This window comes from Polistes dominula, unplaced genomic scaffold, assembly GCF_049000335.1.
Source record: "Polistes dominula isolate Pdom_NZ unplaced genomic scaffold, Pdom_raw_medaka contig_15, whole genome shotgun sequence".
In the NCBI taxonomy this organism is placed as follows: Eukaryota; Metazoa; Arthropoda; class Insecta; order Hymenoptera; family Vespidae; genus Polistes; species Polistes dominula.
In genome coordinates, this window is record NW_028300915.1 from 7,108,516 (window position 1) to 7,126,941 (window position 18,426).

Below are 18,426 nucleotides of genomic sequence, written 5' to 3' on the forward strand. Positions count from 1 at the left end.
CGTTCAAGAGCAATCGCGAATCACAAATATCTCTCCTCTCTCTCTCTCTTATTCTATCTCTTGTTCTCTCTTTCTCTTTCTCTCACTTTACCACGACAAACAGTTGTGGTCAACAGAAGAGGGACCTCTGTGTCATACGAAACATCTGATGATTACGTCCTTGAGGAGTACACTGTGGTTTAGAAATCAATGACACGAAACGAATTCCAACTCTTAGCCTGGACAATCGTTCAACGAGATGTTGCTATACACTCTCATGGTCACTTGAAATTTTTCCAATATTTTATTATTATTTTTTGTTTTTCTGAATTATCGACAATTTCCTTTGTGAGTAATTATTTTTGGGAACGAACTATACTTTTATATTTTATACGAGAATTTGTTATGTTTTTTTGTTTATAATAAAAAGTCAAAGTCGAATTTCTCTCATTAATTGCATGTAAAAGAAAGGTCTAACTGAAAAAGATCTTACATTAGAAAGTTTTCCTCTAGCTTAAGGAATTTCTGAACTTTTATAAATTGTTTAAGAAAAGATTCGTTCGAATAAGGAAAGTTTTCTTTTTCTTTTGGATAGTTTCTCGTAAGGAAATAGGAATATTGTGTTTCGAAATGTGTTCCTTATTTGTACGAATTATAATACTAAAAATGCAAAAATATTAGAACACGATTATTTAATTAATGTAATCGTATTATTATCGCATCGAGATCTTTTACATTAAGATTTATGAATGATTCGATCTAACGGAATTACGATTCTTTTTTAAGTATTTACTTATTTAATTAATTATCGGACAGTTTGTACTTCATTATTAAGAGTCGTTTTCCTCGGGAGTTCATTAAATTTCAACTCGATTTACTGACTTTCTTCTTTTTTTCTATATTAAAGCAAAGACCTTCGTTCTTTCTTACTAGATTTTTAATGAATTCGAAATACCTTTCGTTGCTAGTAGAATTCTTATTCCTATTTCCACAAAAAGAATCAAAAAGAGAGGATCGTCTTTATCATCATTTAATGTTCGTGTAAATGATTTAAAAACGTCCATTTGCTAAACTATTTAATTCGAACAGAATTTTTAGCATTTTTTAGGATATCAATATTCTATTAATTATTTCAATTAGAAACTTGTGTTTTAATTCTACTGATATTTATTTGTAATATTTCTATCGTAGAAATGTAATATATTTGTTATTTGCTCTATAAGCTAGTAGTTTATATAAACAAATAGAAAAAAAATACATAAAGGATATTTATTATTATCGTATATAAAGAATATATATAGTTCATTGATTAAGTACTACATTTCTCTCTGACAATTAATTCGACTATTGTCATTCGTATTGCGATATCATGCAGGACTGGTTTGTTAATTATTGAACCTCAAGGGCGTCATGTTACAAGTGTGAGATTGTTACGAAGATGCTTGATTACACAATTAGCACGTTTCTTCTGGATGGTAGAATCAATTATTTGAACACCGAAGTAGGCCATCCTCTGACTTTGACAGATTTACGTTTTACTAAACGATTTCTTCCGATGAATTGGCCGATTATTTATAGACTATTGAAATCAAAGGTAATATTGGATATATTGGATCAAGTTCTTATTACGAACAAAAAAAATATTCTAAATAATTTGAACGTTTGAGAAAAGAATACGTCATTACTTTTGTTAAAAATTCGTGATCTGTAAAATTATATAGAAAATATTATACTTATAATCTAATTTTATATTGCTATAATATATAACGATAGTTTCTGTAGAATCGAACTCAAAATAGCCTACAATGATACGTGTCAAACTGTAAAAAAAAATTAATTTTCATATAAAAATAAAAAACAGGAATTTAATACATTTGATTTAATTAAACTTGATAATAACATTCTCGTCGAAATACCGAATTTAATTATGAAAAAGGATTAGGAGACTGATTGGAAGATAATAAAATATGACAATGTTACCGTAATCGAAATATTTGTTTTCACTTGTATTTTATCTTTTATCACATATAACAGAAAACAATCAAAACCGCAAAGTTCTTATTGCATGGAACATGTACATTTGTGGTAACAAAGAATAATAATATATGTATATTATTACAAGTGTATAATAATAGTGTGCAATTATTTAACAGTAACATGATATATCACATTACTTGGCTGTAAACCACTAGAAAAACTTAGTTTTTCTTAGCAATATATTTACAGTATTTCGTACATTATTATTAAATCTATACGTATATATTTATATATAAATGTTCATAGAGCAACGCTAATATATTAAATTTCGTTAGTTTTATTTTTGTGCAGTCGAAATCTTACTTAACAATTATGTAATATAAATCGAACTTGTAATAATTGATCACAATATTGAACAAATGGTTCACTTGACCGTTCTAATAGTAATACAATCGATTAAAGAAGTATCTTTAAACATTTTTTTGAATACGCTAGTAGTAATTTATCATTATAAATAAACAAATAAAATACTAACGACGTCAAGTATTTGTTGATTATAAAAGGATACAAAAAAAAAGACAAATTTCTGTATTCCTTTTTGTTGTATCACACTTATAATATGCATATACGTTACATAATCGTAATAAAACGATCATTAGACTATAAAAAAAATCTTTTATCAAAGATCAATTATTATAGTAAGGACTATCGACGTAATTAGACAAATTGGAATGTTTTACGATCACGTCGGTCAGAAAATAAATACATCTAATGTTATTCTCGCTGTTCTTATCCTGTTATAACGAACATTCAACATTAGTTCTCTTGAAATACGATCTAATAGATATTCTCTAATTCCACGTCCGTCTCATTCACTTCATTTCCATTAAAACGGTCGGTCGTGTGTCCTTGTTGGAAAACAGACAGACTTCCATGGGGTTCCAGGGATAATGAAATTTGCATCTTACGCGGTTGCGTTTTACTCGCTATCAGAAATGCAGTCGTTCAGTCGTACCTTACGGGCGTCGCCATTGCTAGAATAAGCGACCTTACTGTAATCGTACGTCGAAGAATGACGCTTCTTGATGCACCATTTGACTGCTACGTAAATCGTCGCGATGACAACTATCATCAAATTGATCGAGAAGAAAATGGTTAACCAATAAAACCACATTGTTGATTCGAATCGCCAGGCCAAATTCTGAAGAACGCACTGGGACTCCCCGAAATTTGTCAATAGTTTGGAATCGGAGTGACAGGTCGTGCATTCACCATCGGTAGCTCCAGAACAAGTCAGACAGGAATAGTGACAGCTCCCGCATACCTTTCTGCCACTGGATTCCTCTATGATGGCGTAACTTCCTATCGGACATTTTTCCCAGCATTCATCTTCATATTGGTACCAGTTGGGTTTACATTCTGAAAAATGATACAACTTTCGTTTTCCATGCTGCTCTATTACTACTATTTTATACAAATACTAAAAGGACTACATTTTTCTTTTGAATACTGATGCATACTAATTTTGTAAGAAAAAGAATAAAAAAAAAGAAAAAGAAAGAAAAAACAACAGAGAGGGGGAGGGAGAAAGAGATTATCACCAAGTAATTCGTAGGATATTGGTCAATACACCTTCAACACTACATATGAGAGATCCTAGATCCTCTAAGCAAGGCTTTTCACAAATAAATTGTAATAAAAACATGCATAAATTATCCATGATAAGTATAAATACGTCAAAGCATTTGCAGGCATCCTCTATACAAAACACAGACTTACACTTTTTGTGTGCCTTTTTTTGTTTTTGTTTTGTTTTAGTTATATCTACGTAAAATAGCGAAAGGAAAGTAGGTTTCTATCTCGTTAATCTCCATTATCTCTGTTTCATCATTACGGTAGACAGTTATTTTGTAACTCGATAAGTAATTTCTTGCTTTTCGTGACCGATTATATACCAATAAGGAAAGTATACCTATCATCGAAAAAATCAGTAAACTTTACTTTCGCTGCAATTTACATTTTGGCATGTTTGAAACACCGAAGTACAATTTCTAGCGGTTGAAAATGCTTCTACATAGAATACATAAATATGATACACAAGCACATAATATCTCGATAATTCTGTTTGCATTCGAACAATAATATACGCATACATACATACATATACTATGTACACATTGTTTAGAATCTAATTATAGCTCGCTTAATTAAATCGAACATACACGTCGAGCATATAAAGTCGAGATCGACCATAATGAACGTTCTTCGATTTATTATATTATAATATCTATTATCCAATCTTGTATTAATATAAATTTATAGACAAAAATATTTATTACAATATCGTACCAATTGTTACTAAATATCACTTTTTACAAGATTTACCTGAATGAAAATTGTTATTTGTGGATCGTGTAAAAAGTGTGTACGTGTTAAATAACTTCAATGTTTTCTATAATATAAAATATATATATTTTTTTCTTCTTTTTCTTTTTAGTATACATTTACAATTTTCATTCCTGCAAATTCAAGAAGCCTATCATCATTTGAGAGAAAATCTTTACTAACAACTTTACTTCAAGAATTTTAAACGATGATAGTTATCCTAAATTTGCAAGGATAAAATTGTAAGTTTACTAATAAAAACTTGACTTATAATAGGTAACATTTTGGACTTTTGTCGAACGCGTTAGAAGAGATGCTCGGAACTTAGTCGATTTAAATAGAGGTCTATTTTCTATTCTTTTTATTCGATTCTTTTTAAACACTTGGAATGTAAATTAAAAAAGGAAAACACAAATTCTTTATTAGAATAGAAATTTTGAGCTCGTTGATCGTTAATCGTACATACGTTTTAATACTTACACATTTCCCACCCAAATTTCATAGACAAGCATAGAAATTAGATTAAATACGAAAAATACTAAAAAACGAATTTCTTAGTATTTTAAAAGTATTCTTATCAAGGCAAATAAATTTATAAATAATAAAAATATAGATCAGACAAAGCAGGCGATATATGCAATACAGAAGACAAATACGAGCAAGCATTTAGTATAATGATAATTATAATAGTAATATTAGAAGAAAGCGATCAGAGTCGAATTAAGGGTAAAGCTAGAAACAATGATATTTGAATATTTATAACTTCGGTTAGAGAACTAACATACGTATTATAAATCGTGCATAAATGTATGTATTTTGGGTACACAGGAAAATGTTTTTCGTTGTTCAATTTATCTAGAGAAACTTGTATTAAAACGTACCAACTTTTTAAGACTTTAATCGAGGGCTCTTAAAAATAACGAGAGGATAGTTTGGAACTCGAAGTTATGATCCTTAATCCGACTCTGTGTATACGGTTACAGGATTTAATACAGGAATCATATACAGTAGAGAAATAAGACTCACCGTGCTGGTGAAGCTATCAGAAGGATAGGTCTTTTTTTGGTACTGGGTGTGGATGTGATTGGTATTGGTGGTGGTGGTGGTGGCTGAGCTGACAAAATCCGCACCGCAATTTCCGCCCAGGAAGAGCCCAACGAGTACCTAAATACGTTTCATGAACCTGCTATGAAGTTTGGAGGAGGAAAGGAAGGGAGGGAATAGGAGAGATGAGGGTGGATAAAAGCTATGGTTGTCACGTCGACAAAATATAATCTACCTACTTCCTTCCTTTTCTGGATTACACGATACTCTTTTTTTCTTCCATCTTGGAGAAGAATGACGACACACGAATTTTCTTCACACTGGACGACAACGGGATTTTTTTATTCATTTCTGTCTAACGACTAGCTTTAAAAAAAGACTTCATCAGTTTAATTTTGTTTTTCTTGTTGCAAATTACTCAGAACGTTGTGTTGTTGGTTTGTGGTATAAAAATGCCTCACTCATTGTCGTGCAAGTGTTTTCTTTTGTTTTCTTTTGAGAAGTACTTTTTTAGAATGTAAACGTATGTTGATTAAAATTAAAGTATGTTGGAACGTATAAAGTACTAGGGGTGCTCCGCCACGCGTTGCTGTGGCTCACAATCAGTCCGATACACACGCCTTTAAGTCAACGAATTACCTTATACCGCCATCTGTTAGAATCTTATCGAACTAACAGAGATAATCATGACTCTTTGTTAATAAACAAATAATTCGCAATAAAATAATATTGCGATTATAAATTGAGATATAAACTATCCTATCTTTCAAGTTGGATGAAACTGCATACAGTGTACAAAATTTTATTAAAATCGATTCAGTAGTTTAGGAGTTCATTGCGGACAAACAACGTGACACGTAATTTATATATATTAAGATGTTTCTTGCTGTGCCTTGAGTTAAAAGGTCATGTATGAAAAATATAAAAATTATTATTACAATCTCATTCCGAAGTTGCGCGACGTGAAAAATATTTTTAACGTAATACATTTAACGTAATACGCGTGTGTTTTTTTACAAATTTAACTACTAACCTATAAGAATAACCTTGGATTGCACGTTAAACAATTCTTTTTCGTTCTTTGGTATTGGAAAATCTTGTAGTAAGTTCGGTTCTTGCGATAGAAGGGTGCTGAAAAGGTATCAAAATTGATTATAGTTAGAATAGTTAGAATATAGAGCTCGTGCAATTCACAAAAGTGCGTATTAAAAGTAAAATATCGATGCACGAATTTATGCTATTTTGAAATAAAAATGCGGTTGTTCTCAAGCAATTATTTTGCTAAGCAATCGTAAAAGGTAAATGCATGGAAAGAAACCAAAAAAAAAAAAAGGAGAGATTTCACACAGTTTGTTTTCATTTTGTACAAATAAAATGGTTAATAAAATTTTTATTAATTTATGAATTTAGATGAAAAGTTAAAAAAAAAATAAGAAGAAAATAAAAAATAAATTTGGGAAAACAAGAAATAAGTCGATTGAAATGTATATAACGAACGATGATAAAAAAATGTATGTAGGGGATGTAAATTAAAAAATTCCACGTTAATCCGAGCTCGGTCGTTCCGCGAAATACAGGTTCGTAGAGTTTGTATTAAAATTCGTTGAATTATTTCCCGCTGCGTGGAGAACGAATAAAAGTTGATTTTGTATATTTTTTTTACCGTTTTCTCTCTATAGCGATTATTTTTATTGATTTTTGTATACTATCTACACTACACACACTACCATCCTTTTTACCATTTATAATATTAATTCCATCTTCAAAGTTTACGTTCGTTCAGGAATTCTACAAAAATGTTGTATCATAATAATGAAAATACTTTTTCAATATATGTATATACATTAGAGTTAACGACTAGAAATAATTAAAAAAAAAAATTAAAAAAGAATGAAATTGATGTTTTACATGATTTGAAAATGTGCGGTTAGTTGATCTCACGTTCGTAGATAGTTAATTCTCTCTTCACATTTACCGCGGTTAAATATTTGTCTTATTGTAAGTTTAAAAACTGTTGGGAGAATGAAAAAAAGGGATCAGAAAAATGATAAAAACTTTGTTTCTACTGAAAATACACCGAGGGGAAAGGACGCGTACCGACAGACAACATGTGTTGTTCACGAGGGAATCGTTTGACAAATATCGAAGAGAACACTTCGATTGTTCATTTATCCCTTGTTCTCTTCTTTTTTAGTTGTTTTTTTTTATTTTGCTTCTTCTTCTTTTTCTTTTTCTTATTTTACTTCTTTTAATTTCTAATTAGAATCAACAAAATTTCCATTTACTTTCGTATTCAGGATATTTTCCCATTTTTAATTCCTTCATGATATACAAATTTCAATATCGCATATAATGATTCCATAATAATTGCAATTACTTATACAATATATTATTATGTATATGTGTACATAAATGTATGTGGCCAATCCTCGCGACCTGCTCGCGCCCGATCCTTTATCTTTTATATTTTCTCTACAAATCTACCCCTAATCATTATTTTATAGTTTCCAAAATCAAATAAAAAAAAAACAGAAAAAAGAAATACCATTCAAATTTGAATTTTTTTTTTCGAAATTGTTTTAAGGACATTTAACGCAAGTTTGTCGCGAGGAACAGATCGCACGTTCTTCTTTCTTGTTTTTTTTTCTTTTTTTTTTTTTCATGTATTTAAGAACACTATTAACTTAAGATATGTCGCCTCTCCAAGCAAAGATACATTTTACAGTACATACAAAGATTTACAATAGATACATTAACAATATGGCGGACCGTACACGGAGAAACAAAGTCGGAATATCATACCCGATATTGAATGTCTTATTTGGATCATATTTGCAATCAATGATTTGAACGTAATATCGATTGATATAAAACGATATTCAAAAATATCATTTGTTATATTTGAAGAGAGAAAAAAAGGAATAGAATAAATGAGATTACTTGGTTTGACTGTTATATAAATATTAACAATTAAATCCAACAAAAAATTTGATAGCAAAGTTTTTGTTAATTTGAATGTATGATTTTGTCTCCTTATGTATAAAATTGTAAATTTTAACGAATAATTCCGGTGATCCGCTTGTCCCACCGTGACGTCACAAATATTGTACATTTTGGAAGATACGTCACACCTGAACGAATTAAAACACATTCAACGTCCATTGTACCACTTAACAGCCATGCCCGTGCCATTATAACTTTTTTTCCATTTTTTTTTCATTTTTTTTGTCTAAGTTTTTTTTTATTCAAAAGCTAGCACGCTTTCACGCTGATTTTATTTTTTTTCTCTATAATTGACTGACATCTGAAATCATTGAAATTATTATAGTTTGATCAATCCTTTGCCCTATCTATATCTCTTCATGATTACTAATTAACTTACGTTTTTACAAGAAAAAAAAAACAAAAGAAAAGAAACATTGAAACAGTCGATCTTCGCATTGTCAAATCAGCAGAAGTATAATAATGAAGAAACGTTTTAGCCGTTAATCTCGGTTAATCGTTTCTTTTTCTTTTGTCTTTTCTTTTTTTTTCACTATATACCTTCATAGAACAAGTCGCGTTTCTCTCATTGTGAAAAAAGGTAATGAGGTATTTTTAGAAAATGTTTGGCTTATGCTTAAATATTGTACGAAATGTAATTTTAAACTATCGTCAATTCGACGTTTCCATCATATTTGTTTTCTTTTTCTTTCTATCCGTCGAGTTTTTTTCTCTAAACATTGATACGCCGTTTTACAAAAAAAAAAAAAAAACATTTTTCCGAATAAAATACCACACTTTATTGTTTTTTCGATCAAAGACACAAAATCGGTACAAACGTGCAGCCATAGGGTCATCGAAGTTATATTTTCAACGAAAAACCCTTTGATTATCTCTAAGGGAGCGTAGCTAACCATCAATTCGTTTCACCGTCGTATGAAATTTTCTTTTCTTTTTTTTTTCTTTTCCTTTTCCCCGTTTGTGATACACGAATCGTTCCGATAAATTCGTCTATGGTATTTTCTTATGTACATTTATAATACATTATATGCATGTGTGTCTGATATATATATAGAACGCGTACGTAAAAAAAAAATTGTGAATGCTTTATTCGAAACGAAATAAAAATGGAAATCAAAATAAAATCGAAGAAATAATTATCATCATATTGTTACAGTTATTTTTACGCGATTTTACACATCGAAGAAACGTAATTTTGTTTAAATTAATATCTTGAAAGTAAAAATGAAATTTTCATACATATCCGAGTTTGTATCACGCATTATACACATATACGCATTTTTAATTGCCTAGTGTCATCTGTTGGATAGAGCATTTCGCAATGCATAACTTGTGTTATTTTTAAGGAAGTTTAAAAGCTAAACATTTGATTGCGTTGTTGTTGCATAATCAGACGTAGCTTGTTGGCTAGCTTTAAGTTAGTATTATTATTATTATTATTATTATTATTATTATTTTTTTATTATTATTATTATTATTACTATTATTATTACTATTATTGTTATTATTAATATTATTATTATTGTTATTATTAATATTATTAATATAATTATTAATTTAATTATTATTATTATTATTATTGTTATTATTATTATTATTATTATTATTATTATTATTATTATTATTATTATTATTATTATTATTATTATTATTATTATTATCGTCGACGATGGCTGAGTCGGTACTTTTGTTACACCGATATATTCAATCGTTTTTAAAAACTATGATATTATATTATTATAGGCATATCTATATGTATATATTTATATATAAATACATATCACATAATATTCAACAAACATGACAGTTACACGTAAAAAATTATCTATTAAATACGGAAGCGTACTCTTTTAATTAATGCTCGCTATAGGTTTTCGCGTACTTCTTTTGAAGGACATAGGAAGAACACACGTGATAAAAGGAAAGAAGTTTCAAGTCGAGTATGTATGGCAAAGTAGGTTGGTTGGTTGGTAGGGAGGGGAGGTAAAAGTTAACGAAATAGCGATCCCATGTATTTTATGGTAGCCTCCGTTTAATAAAAAAAAGTCAATGGATATCGTAAATCGTGTGAGAACAAAGTGAATAGAGATTTTACCGATTCCGTGTATGTATTTTAATTATACAACGTTTCGAAGAGCAAGTTGGAGAATAGTTTATACCAAACTACGAAATTGTGTCAGAAAATGTGTCGAGTAGTATGCGAGAGAAATTTAAAACGGGCTGTTAGAAAATTTCGTTATTTTAAAACGAATCAATTTTTCGTTTTTTTTTCTTCTCTCTATTTTTTTTGTCTTTTCTCCTAACAATCGTTTTTAATTGCGTTCACCTTGTTTCTTAGGAACTAGAAAAGTATTGACGATAATGATCGAATGTAAAAATTTGAGTATTATTTGACTATGTTTTTCTTCATGAACAAACTTTTATTTTATCATATTATCGTCCAATCGTGAGATTAACGAGGAAAAAATAATGGGGAACAGTTCTAAGCCGTTAATTCTGAACTCTTTTTTTTTTTTTATCCAACGCTTCACGGTAATGCGAATAACCCGTGGTGGAACTGAATTCGTTTTAAACGGAGACTACCTAATGTTTAGATATAAACAAATGTTCTATGTATACTATACATTAAAATGGACCGTACGTTTTATTCCTTTGGTTGTATTCTACTCGAGAGACCTATTAACATTCCGAAGAAAATTAACGATAATCGCGATCGTGCTATACAAACTTAATTATTTTTTGTTATCACTGGAAAGAAGATTCACCACTAGATAGATGCGATAAGTACGATCACGACAAAATAAAAAAAAATAAAAAAAATAAAAATAGCAAAGAAATACATAGTCGAAGTTCATAAGTACGTCAATCAATCATCACAATACCTATTTAAATGTTAAGCTTATATAACTTACGCATTTTGTAATTCACAATTAATTACTTAACCGCAAAATTTGTCTACCTGCAGACATACGAGAAAGCATATTTAAAAATTAAATTACGAGATGATAAAATCATATGTTATCTCCATCCTCGTCGTTTAATCGAACATTGATTATTCTTTTATTTATATCGAACTCACACACTATTTAGATCTAAATATCGAGTTATATAATACGATGTTCATATTCAATCTTTCGTTCAATGGATAATTAAGAAAATGCGTGATTATTTGATAGTAGTTGTAATTTTGGCACACTAATTAACATATGATTTAATGATAACCACATATATATAGGTCCGTTGTTATGTAGTCTTTCTAATTTAAATTTGATTTAAAAGGAAAAAAGAGAAAAACTAATAAATATTCGTCGATCTAATCAAGAGGGATGGTTCTTCGTTATTATTATTTTTTTTTCCTTTCTTAAATTTCTTATTTCTTTTTCCATTGGATAAAAAAACAACGTGGAAAATAGAGAAACATATAATTCGATTCCTGTACGATATGTAAGGGCACTAAATGCGCTACATTTCGAAAGGACGCGTATTTAAAAATCTCTACGAGTACGTATTTTCCTTTTTCCTATTTTTTTTCGTATTTTCCTTTTCCTTTTCTACTTTCCTTTTTTCCAACCTTTATCGAATTGAAAAATTAGTATGATAATTTTTTTTAGGAACATCGTTTCGTACGATACTTTAGCGTCGCTTTTTTTACAAGAATATTATAATTTTTTTCATTTTTTATCTCTCTCATTTTCAAATTGAAACAAATAAAAATAATTTATGCTAGATTTCTAAATGGTCGTTAAAACAATCGATAAAATTTACGAATTTAATTTGTAACACAGTAATCAAGTTAATATTAAATTTGAATATAAATTAAACAATTCATCATTAAATAGAAAAGGAAATAATATAGGGTGTCATTTTGCTAGGGAAGAAAGACAGATAAAAGGGAGAGGAGAATAAAAATCATCTGAGAACCTTAAACCTACGGCGATATAGTACCCTTAAAAATTAAAATGATATGCGATAAATTACCTCTACGATTAATCGATAACGACGATAAATTATTCAATCCCAAATGACCATCGGTTGCCGTTATCGCACGTCACATTGCCATTCTTGCACAGCATTCGATTATGATTATGATATGAAATATAATATAACAAAAAGAACGATAAATGTTATTTTATTTTTTGTTTTCTTTTTCTTCTTTTTGTTCCCTTTAATAAAAATTTACTTACTTACGATCGAAACGAACTACGTTAGTTTTTTACGAATTTAAAGAGTTTTAAAAAGTAAATGAATTGTATTCTAAGCCGTTGCACTGGCGAATAATATTATTAATTAAAAATTGTGCAGTAATAATAGATATTTTTGTCAATATTTCAATATGATAAAAAAATTCTATTTCGACAATTTACCGATTGTGTAATAGTAAAACAATTAATAACGTTTTGCAAATAACTTTTCGAAAAAACCTCGAGGTTGTTTAGATAACTCGTTTAACTGAAAAATTAAATTGGGTACTTTTTCCTTTTTCTTTTTTTTTTTTTTTAATAAATAAAACCATTCGTGATATCGAATAACTATGTTGGTATGTTGTTTTCTATTAGAACTTCAAATTGGCTAATTATTCAAAAAGACATGATTAGCATTGAAAAGAACTTTTTCATAGTTATCTTATTTGTTTTCACGTCAATCTCAAAATTCAAGAACGCTTGATTTATTTTACATGAAATTGACGGTATGTTTTTCTTTTTTTAAATTGTTTCTCCAAAAATTTCATCCATGAGATAGCAATAATGGGTAAAGAGTAGCAAAGAAAAGTGGAGAAGAGTGTTTCGGTTAAACTCGAGGAGAAAAGTGATAAGAAAAAAAAGAAAGTAAAAAAGAATATTCAAGGCAAACGTTAAAGAGAAATGTTCAACTTTCCGTGTTAAACAGAGATATCAGTGAGCTTGCTCTTGGAAAATATATATATGCATAAAGAAAGAAAAAAAGAAAGAAATAGAAAGAGAGAGAGAGAGACATATTAGGAAGGTTTAATTTGGCCTAGCATGAAGGCCAGAACGAGTAAGCATGCCGGTTAACGACAAATCGAAAAGTGGGTCACAACGCGGCTCTTTTCTCTCGATTTTCCGTTTCGTTTCGTTCGCTCGAACGCCAACCGAAAGAATTATTCGTTTCATGCACCCTGGATGTTCTACAGTAGTGTGAGTCAAGCATGGTGCTGCTGGCACCACCAGCACCAGCCGAGTAAAACAGTACACAACAAAATAAAAAGGAAATCGGTAGCATGGTTGCTGTTGTAACTGCTACTGCTACTGCTACTGCCACTGTTACATCTACTACTGCTGTTACTACTGCTGCTTCTGTTTACTACACCGTTTCTAGTGGACACGAAAGGATGAAAAAACGTATTACCTGAACTGAATGTGTTTTAACATTCATTCGATCTTTCTTACAGTACGTACATGTTTGTAACAATTGAATACCCAATACTGTACTTTTATCAACTTTCAAGGAATACCTTGCGATATCGAAAGATGAACAATTTAAATGAATTAATTATAAATGGTGTTTAATTAAATTTTCCTTATCGAAATTTCTATGTAAAATCAATAAAACGAATACATTTAGGTTGATGAATGAATGAATGAATTAAATACTAATAAATATTATCTTTATTGTTTCATCGAAATTCATGGTTATTCAATCGATTTAATTGAAATATGAGAAAGAAAAAAATGAAAAAAAAAAAGAAATAAATAAGAGGAAAATGTTCGTAGCTGGATGAACTCGTTTTTTTTTATACTTCTATTTTAGATCGGAAGTACTAACTTTTTAGTCAATACTAACGCGGACATTCATAGTTTTCCTTTTTCTACGGATACTTCGGCAACGATTTTCCAGAGTTCTTTTGATCCTTTGATCTAACAGGAAAAACACATACACACACACACACAGAGGAATATTCGTAAAAAATAGGATCATATGTATACGTACGTACACATTAACGTATACGCGAGTTTAAATAGTGAAGCAAAATTTTTACGCGATATCGATGAAGTTGAGTTTTACGTCGAGCGAACGATCAAATTTTGGTCTCTCTTTAAACAAAATAATTCGTCCTTTTTTGAATCTGATCTGCGCATATTTATATATATGTATAAATCTTTTTCCCTCCTATTTTTCTTTGTTCATTTACTTTCCAGATTTTAACGAAATCTAGCATTCACAGTCGTTTAGTTTGGAAGCGAAAATTAACGAGCTTTTTCGTAAACTGTCTCTCAAACGAACTCTAATTTTTCAACCAAAATGCGTTTAACTTCTGTACGTAGCAGATACGTTATGTACCTACGAGCTTCCATTTCGGAGTTATCAGAAAAAGGCACAGTCATGTTTCGTGCAAAAAAAAAAGAAAAAGAAAAGTTATTAAAAAAAATGTGCGGTTCAATCGTCGCGACGTTCGTGGAAGGTTCAATCGTGCAAATATCTTTATCCAAGAAATATTTGGAAGTTAGCAAAGAAAGAGATAGACAAAAAGAGGATGTATAGGATAGGATAGCTCATTGTTTCGGCAGTGCTGATTGCTCTGCGGATATTTCCCTAGGGAGGGTTAAGATAAAAAAAAAGGAAAGAAATGTGGACATAGAAGCAGGGAAACAAGAAAACGAGAAAACGAGAAAATATAAGATCCAAGATGGAATATACACGAAGTGAAAAACGTAAAATAAAGCGGAGAAAGTGAGAAAGAAAAAGAGAGAGAAAGAGAGAGAGAGAAAAAAAGAAAACGAGAAAATAAGGAAGAAAGTAGAATGAAATTAAGGGAGACATAAGAAAAGAAAGAAAAGAGATAGAAATGTCTTTTTCTTTTTTATCTCTGTCTCTGTTTTTTTTTTTTCACAAAACACATTTAACAACAGTAAATATCCAAAATGACAATGTACTTTGAATGATTTCAAGTGGATTACAAATCCAGTAATGTTTTTTTTACGTATGCACGTATGTATGTATGTATGTATGTATGTATGTATGTATGTATGTATGTATGTATGTATGTATGTATGTATGTATTTATGTATCAGAACATACGCGAGGCAACGTTCAATTAGGATCTTACGTAGTCACGCGAGATTACATTAGTAAGAATTACGTAGGAAATAGATCAATGATCGATCGTGTATTGACCATAAGTGAAAAAACGTTCGATCGCGATCTCGTAAATGGCAGCTTTACTTGCGGTACCTCGTTATTTTTTCCATTTTTCATTTTTCCCCCTTTTCTTTTTTATTTAATTGTGCGAAAGAAGAAAACGTCATAGCAGATTATAATAATGTATCTTTGAACTGATGCTCTTATCATTTGTGTCTTACACATATATGGCATATCGAACAAAACTTTTGTTGGAGATGCATTCACTCCAAAATCGAGTCGTTTAGCTTGTTATTTCTTTTTTTCCATTTTTCTTGATTTTATTTTATTTTTCTGTTCCGTCGAATCGAACGTAAAACGTTTAAACTTATATTTTTTCCCTTTTTTTAGGTCAGAAATATTTTTTGTTCGTTTAGAATATAAAAACAAAAAAAATATATAGAAAATCTTTTTAATCTTTTAGATTTAATGGTATTACTTCGTTTATGACAAATATATAATTAAAATCTATATATATATATATCTATATATATATATATATATTTTGCCTTAATAAAATCGCGAATATCTCTAAATATAAATATATATTTGGAGTTATTAAAGATTAAACATGTATAAAATCTAAATAAGAATAACTTTAGATCGAACGTAAATTTTCGAAACAAATATTATTAACCAGTTAACTGTGGCGTTCCGTTTTGAAAATGCGCACCGCTGTCCATTACACAAATCGACCAATCACGAGTATATTCGTCAAGTACAAAGTAAGTGTCGCTGGGGTGTCCTATGCAACTCTTTTTATGACTTTTCAAGTATTTGCGATAACCTTACAAAAATAAACTTTAAACAAAAGCTTATCTGTTTTTGATTGACTATACATTGCAATAAAAAAAAGTTTAAACAAATTTTTTAAAAATGTTTTTTAAGGCTTCCTTAATTTTTTTGAATGGTACCCTATATTTTTGACCTTACAGTATTATAATCCGTATTAATACAAATTCAACAAACTCAGAATTTAAATTTTTTACTTTATATGTATTATTTTTGCGTTTTTCGTTTATATATATAAAATATATGTTACATAAATAAAGAAATATTAGCAATAAAATTGATAATTTTATAAAATAAATCTTTTTTTTTGATGCAATATTTTTTAATGTGTTTTTATGAACTTAATAAATTTATCTATTTCCGAATATAACGGCTTATAAAAGGTTCTACCATCCAATACCTACACTAATGTTTATTGATATCTATGAATTTTAGTAAGACCATCAAAATTCCTGGATTGAGAGATATAAGCAAATTTTTTATGCGAACTAATACGCTGTTTCAGTCGATACATGCAGGGATGCATGAGTCCTTTTTAAATTTTTTATATTTTTTATTTCTTTATCTTATTCCGGCCTGGCCTAAAAATATTCTAAACATCTTGAAATTTAAGAATATGTTTCGTTTTTCACAAAAACTACAATTTAAATAGCCGATGGTCACTACTTTATACGCATGACGAGTATACTAGTCATGACACAAAATCCTGCCACTTCTTCATGACAAGTATACTTGTTATACTCAGTTAACTGGTTAAGTAATTTTAATTTAATGTCGGTACAAGATAAAAAAATGAGACTAACATAAGACCAAAAGAAACGATTAATAGAGCGAATACCCATTACATTATAATAACCCTTCTACAAAAAATTGCTAAAATCACTTCGCATAATACTTCACTTTACAATACAATCACTTTAGACAACAACAAAGTTACCATATGTACCATTTTAACCACGATATTTTAACTTTTTTCATTCTTTCATTTATTTTATTTTTATTATATATATATGATAGAGACGAAGACATAGAATTTGACTAATCCTAATCCTAAACGATATACGTCTAGAAGTTAGGCGAGGTTGTTTGCGGGGGTTGTTGGTGTCCACTGTATGTGGATACTCATACGGATAATACACGTTCGAGAAATCGTATGAACGAACCCTTAAAAGATTCTTAAGCTCGATGTCTTGTATCTTCACGATGTATCTTCGTTATCATCAGTAGTAAAAAAAAGGATCGGGGAAAAGGGCAAAAAAAAGAAAAGAGAAGAGAGAAAGAGTTTGTTTCTCAGGCCCTTTTTTTCTTTTCTTTTTCTTTTCTGTTTTTTTTTCCAATTTCTCTCCTTTTTCCTTTCTTTCAACAGATTCAGTCATTCATTCTCACACTCACGTTCACTACTTATTTTCTCTTTTTTAATAGAATCAAGCCAGGAGGAAATGTCATCATGAACACGAAGGACTGTTAGATGAGCCGCCTATCGAATCATCAACTCTTTTATCATTCGTCATCGTCGTAGTAATCGTCGTTCTCGTCGTTGTCGAGGAGTCGAGCAGAATAGTAGAAACTATCACGTTCGAATTAGAAATAATACTCGAGTCCACGATTTTAGGAGAACGATCGATGATTGAGAATCCGTAGGTTGGCTCTACGAGAAGGTAGGCTAGAAGGAGTAGTATGAGGCACCCACCTAGGCACCTGCCATTTCCTCCTTCGAGATTAGTGCATCCGTTAGTTTGGTTTTCTGTTGTTGGTTTTTGAACCTCAGGATGAGATACTCGTTCTACTTGTTGGCTACCAGTCCAAGGATCACCTTCTGTGTCTACTACGTTTTGCCTTGCATCAGTAGCCGTATTGCCTTGGATTTCCTCCGGTTGAACGTTCGTCAAGCTTGGTTTGTCCTTATCCAAGTCTTCATTTGATTCCAAGGATGTTTCGGTACCATAAAACACCAGTTTCCATTCCTCAAGGGTATCTATAATCAATGTAATATTGTATAAGTACAAAGTTTAACGATGATACAACTCGATAATACCTTATCACGAGACAGAGTGATCGTATTTTTTATTGGTTAACATCGTTAAAGTATTAATTTGTTTTTCCTTTGGT

General features: G+C 30.0%; 1 protein-coding gene across 6 annotated transcripts in view; it reads right to left on the minus strand.

The window, feature by feature from the left end:
• Positions 1-1,955: 1,955 nt before the first annotated feature.
• The window catches only part of LOC107070354 (furin-like protease 1), a 239,171-nt gene continuing 222,700 nt past the window's right edge, over positions 1,956-18,426 (minus strand). For 4 of the 6 annotated variants that reach the window (XM_015328477.2, XM_089170233.1, XM_089170237.1 and 1 more), the window contains 2 exons: positions 18,008-18,292; positions 1,956-3,375 (listed from right to left, as the gene is read on the minus strand). In XM_015328477.2, coding sequence (XP_015183963.1) covers positions 2,936-3,375; positions 18,008-18,292 — 725 coding nt within the window. In that variant the 3' untranslated portion in view covers positions 1,956-2,935. Of the gene's footprint in view, positions 3,376-5,367; positions 5,506-6,171; positions 6,517-18,007; positions 18,293-18,426 lie in introns of those variants that run through there. The other 2 variants (XM_089170235.1, XM_089170236.1) reach the window with 2 other exon arrangements.